The following is a 5,585-nucleotide window of genomic DNA, read 5'->3' as shown; positions in this document are numbered from 1 at the left end:
CATAAAGGCAAAAAGTGGGCAATATTCAAATTTAGCAAACACCAAAGTCAATTTTTAAAATTATTAACCTAAAATTTGGTCTGGTTGTAGCTGGGAGTCATAAAAAACACCAAAAAAGATGTGTTGGATTTACTCAAACAAATTAAGTCAACTGGTTCCACTCAGCTGAATTGAGTAAATGTGAAGCAATTGTTTAATTTTCTTTAAAAGTAAATGTGAAGAAAAGCATTTAATCAGTTCAATTGATTGGAACCAGTTGACATCATTTGTCTGAGTAAATCTAACACATACAGTATTTTTGAGTGTACTTAGAGCACTATGAGACCTGYCCATTAACTGTTAGATTTGATCCTATCTGACTACTAGCAACATATCTCTTTCAGACTTTTAGACAGATAAATAAATTTTGCAAAAGTCATTAAYGGATGTACACCTACAGTTAAATAACAGTCAAATAATTGAATATCAGAAAAAGAGCAAATATTCAGTCAATTTCCCTGAAACTGAGCTCAAATTTATTTGTACCTCAAAATCAGGCACAACAATTACTTATTGGGTAAGACTTTTCTTAAAAAATTGAGCTTTCATCATTAAATATATATTTACAACTGGTTATCTATTGATGCCAATCTGTTTCAAAAAGSCTACAGCAACTGGTTAAACTTTGCCAATTCAATACATTTTACTGATACTGAGATAAAATTTGATGTGGTAGTAGCTCAGATTTACCATAAACATGAACACTGAGCGTGACAGCTAACTTTTTTTTACTATAATAACTCTTACTCCTTCAATTCTTGACATAAAACAATTTCAGTTTAAAAGCCTTCATGATGCATTCCTTTATGCATTGCTAAGMTTTTAGTTTCTGTATGGGGTTCAGCACTGAGGAATTGCAAAGGCTGGATTGACGGGGGAACAGTTACACATTTGTTCCACCTCAGTACATCCTGTGTCAGAGCTCTTAACGTAAAATGTCAAAGCAACAGAGWGAGAAAAAAATTGAACGGTGTGGCTTTGGACACAGCACTTGCAGTGTGGAGCAGCTGAACTGGCATTATGTGGCACTACGGTCTTTGTCAGCAAAAAAAGAAAACAAAGAATTCTTCCTGAGTGTGACACTGGATCCTTCAGAAGACAAATAGGGAGTCAGCACAGCCTGCAGCACATCGACACAGTCAGCCGGCTCTGTCCAGACAAATTTCAAACCTCTCTTTGGAACAAAACTGAACACTACCACAGATCCAGCAAGATAAAGAAAAAACTAGAACATCAGAAAGAAGTCAGAAGTCTCCACATGCCCACTGGGCTACTTGCTCTGACCACAAACTGTCCGCAATTTTTTTAAAGTAAATATTTCTAACTGCATGCTAAAGCTTGACACAGCAGAACACTTCACCACAGTGAGCCACTTCTGGCCATTAAAAACAGGAAACTGAATACAGAGGGCTGCAGTGGAGAGTTCAGGAACCTTGTCTGGTCTGATGTTGGGTTTCTTCGGTGTTATTTAAATGTGATCAGAATTCAATTTAGGCCACTTTAAATCTTGAATCTGACTTTTCTTGTGGGAGATATTCTGGCTGCTTGGTGAAGTGAAATGCTGAGACAGRTGTCTTGGCAAACTTTAAATGTCTTTGCTGTATTTGCTACTATTTAAAATTCACTTCAACCTTCTTGTAAACACATTCCCTTTTTTTAAGACTTCATTGTTCCCATTGTTCACTGGTAACAGGCAGTGCCATGACGCTCACACCATCTTGCATGTGTGTGCAGTAATTAGGAAACAGTGCAATGTCTGTCTGGAACGTTTGAATCCAAAAACCTGAATGAAGCTGTGCAACAAGTCGAGGCATTTCTGAAAGGTTCAGAATTGGTCTGGATTATATTCTGGGTTGTTTCCTGACACTTCCTCCTCTATAGGAGGCATGAGGTTCATGTCAGGTTGCTGACCTCTCTCCTCATCACATGTCACGAACCAAGATGTGTAAACTGTGCATACACATACTATTTTATTGTATTTCTGCTATAAACATTTACCTTGTTAGGATCAGTAATACTTATGGGAGCCAAAATCTGGTCCTATTACAGCGGAACATTATTTTTTGGGGGTGTGAATTGGCGGGGTTGGGCAAGTGTGTATGTGATACAGAATTACATCCATGATGAAGTCAATTTTATGCACCTTATATCTCACACATTCATTTCTAATGATTGGTCCTTTTRGACTTAGAATACCACAGATGTACAAAAGTTGATTGAAACAGACAACATTTAATCAAAAAGTATCAAGAATTGATTATGTCTCTTCAGATGCCTCCTGTGGATTTAGTCACAGAGTCTTAAGTCGTGCAAATACAATTATATTTTCAGACAGAAAACTTTGCAAAATTGTTGTAATCAAAGAACTTGAAAGCATTCTCCTCACATGCTTCAACACCAGCATTTTGTTTTACAAAACTGTGAAAATGCTTGTCCTTACCTTTGTATCCAATGTTGCTGTCAGGATCAAGTCCTGTTCCTGAACCAGGTGGGTGTGTGAAGACCTCACGACTCCCTCTGTGTTTTCCTGCATTTGTTTATATGGTGAAAACAATAGCTTGTTAAAAAGATCCGGATATTATCCAGCTTATCTTATGTACGATTGTAAATGGAGTTTAACCATCATCAGAAAACATATTGAAATAGGAAGCAATCACTGTGGCATGACCTTCCAAATAACATTTTGAGCAACACAAAAAACAAGAACTTTGTTGACATTGTTGAAGTTAATCAGACATGTCAAGTAAAAAAAGTAATAAAATAAAACAAGCAAGCAAAATATTAAATAAATAAATAAACAAATAAATAAATAAATAAATAAATAACATGCCCTCAATGCAAAAAACTGAGAAGTTCGTTTTGTGGCTTTACAAAACAACAACAAAAAACTGTGTGACCATAACTAATCAGAAATGTTGAAACTTGTCTCAAACCTAGTGTCTGTTTACAATAATGGAATGGCTGCATGCACATTAAAGTTGTACCACTAGAGAGAGCAATTGAGTTATTTTGTTGTGGGCATGAATAACAGAACACTTTATTTACTTACTAACTCACTTACACACTTACTCACTCACTCACTCACTCACTCACTCACTCACTTAATTAATTACTCACTCACTCACTCACTCACTCACTTACTTACTCAATCACTCACTCACTCACTCACTCACTCACTCACTCACTCACTCACTCACTTACTTAATTACTTACTCACTCACTCACTCACTCACTCACTCACTCACTCACTCACTCACTTACTTACTTACTAACTTACTTACTTACTTATTGTCATGCTAGTGGTAGGCCATTTGAAGTCCTGCAGAGATATTCTGCTCTAACTACTGTAACATGGTCTTATATGCACTAACAATCATGTTTCCAGTTGAAATAATTGRACTCAAGAGTTTAAAAATATAAATYTGCTCTTGCCAAAACTAGGAACAGCTGTAGATGTTGAACCAATTATAACCTTAAGAACGTTTCATGAAAATGTGTCCAATGCTTCATGAAATATTTTACTAACAGACAGACAAAGTAGAATCTAAAGGTTWAAGTCAACATTTTAGACAAAAATCTCACACAAGTTGTTGGTGTTCAGACTCAGTATCTGTACAATTGACTTATTTATAAGCATTTCTGTGTTTACAGTCAGTTTGCTMTGGCAGCCATCTTGATTCATGTTGACTCCAAAATAGTAATCAGTTGCAGATACACCTCTGGTTATCTTCTGAGAATGATGTTTAAATTTATCCACTTATTCATTCAATATTTTGCTAACAGACAGACACTTTTTACAGCTGCAGGTGTTAACTATGGTGTAAACAGTTAACATCCAAATAAGATTGGCAATTACCCAAAACCCTCCTTCCATTCTTCCCTCGCTGTCTCACTAATAAGATTCTCACCTGATGAGATSTCCATCCCCTCTCCCAGCTCCAGCTGGATGACACAAAGCATGCTGATGAGGAACGATACGTGAACTGCCAGCATAGTCTCAAAAGACCCAGTTTGCCGTCAGGAAAACCCTCATAAATCTGAAAAAGGAGACAGCTTTGTTACGGCTGTTGTCATTGTTTCGATCCACAAATAATCCATGAAAAATATAATGTTATAGACAGTAATGCTGAGGAAGGTTATACTGTACCTCATGAAATGATTTTTTTAAGATAAAAAACAAAACATGAGTGCATTTTGTGTGCATATATCCTGCTGGCAAATTTCACGTTTTGTGTGAAATTCCACTATATTAGAGAGAGAGAGGCAAACAGATGGACTTTCCTCTGAAACCGACCCAGCAGCCAAACTCTGAGTTTACTTGTTTCACAATAATCCTTCTAATACATAGCAAGGAATGGCAGCATTCCTTTTTTTTCTGTCATATACCAACATTTGGATGAGCTTTCATAGTTAAAACAGGTTGTCTTTGTGCTTTTTTGTCAGAAATGTGTGGAATTTTTTGCTTTGTTGTCAAGCGCTTCAACTAAATTCCACACGCTCAGAAAACAGCCATTGTGAGCGACAATACAAGCGTGGTCCCATTTACCTGCTGCACCCCCCAACCCCTCCAACAGCACAATCCAGGGACACATCACATACACACACAAACAAGTATGAAAACACACCCTCGCTCTCAAGTGGTTCTGGTGATGAGACACGGTGACAGTTCCAGACGAGGGGGGGACAAAAAACAAGGAAGTGACTTCTAGTGATCAGCCATCTGTGGTACAAACAGCTCTGCAGCTCGTCCAATCTGTCTGATGGATTTCCAGATTCATGGGATATCTTGGCACCCCGTGGCCACCGAGTCCAAGCAACACTTTAATTGTTCCGAGATACCAGCCAACTTTGTAGGAATGCCAGAACCTGAGCAAAAAAAAAAAAAAAAAAAATAGAAAAAAGGCAAATTTACCGTGAAAACTGTGATGAAACTATGGTTATTTTCATTTACATTCACTATACCAAGGAATAGGATTTCGTTTTGAGTCATAGTGTCACTTAAAAATTCCAATTCAATTAACTGTTTGGCTTTTACTGTTTGGCAAACATCACCGACAGCTCTGAGTGCAGACTACTGATTGTGGTCTATTGTTGAAGACTACAAATAATAAAGTGTCTGCTGTGAGTCACTTGCAGATGTAAAAGGTAGAGTCAGGTAATTTTTGAAACGATGTTCTGTCAAAAAGCTGTGACCACAGAGATGGAGCATGAAGTACAACAAAGATAGACCAAGAACTAGCCAAACAAGATTTATTATTTTTTTCAACTTGTAAAACAACGTTTTCTGCTAAATTTCTTGCAGTTTTCCCAACTGAATGACATGCATTCTACTCCAGTGTATGTTTGCTCAGCATGCATTACGCATTCGATTGGGACTTATGTAAACTTGTGAACTACCTACGTATATATGCTGATCAGGTAAACTGATGGAGACAAAGCCTGAGCGCTATCAGCATACTTCAGTGGGTAAATGTGCTCCATCATACTGAACCAAGGATTAAGTTCCAAAGTGGTATGTGGAGAAATACTCAGCTATAGTATAAATC

General features: G+C 37.3%; 1 protein-coding gene across 1 annotated transcript in view; it reads right to left on the bottom strand.

The window, feature by feature from the left end:
- Window positions 1-2,479: 2,479 nt before the first annotated feature.
- Window positions 2,480-5,585, bottom strand: part of LOC106516455 (roundabout homolog 1) — a gene marked incomplete at its 3' end in the record, with an annotated part of 8,825 nt that continues 5,719 nt past the window's right edge. The window contains 2 exon segments of the mRNA XM_014006832.1: window positions 2,480-2,566; window positions 3,948-4,076. Coding sequence (XP_013862286.1) covers window positions 2,480-2,566; window positions 3,948-4,032 — 172 coding nt within the window.

The sequence above is a fragment of the Austrofundulus limnaeus genome, unplaced genomic scaffold (assembly GCF_001266775.1).
Source record: "Austrofundulus limnaeus strain Quisiro unplaced genomic scaffold, Austrofundulus_limnaeus-1.0 Scaffold37, whole genome shotgun sequence".
Lineage (NCBI taxonomy): Eukaryota > Metazoa > Chordata > Actinopteri > Cyprinodontiformes > Rivulidae > Austrofundulus > Austrofundulus limnaeus.
Note: the sequence above shows the minus strand (reverse complement) of the source record. Positions and strands in the feature narration are given on the sequence as shown.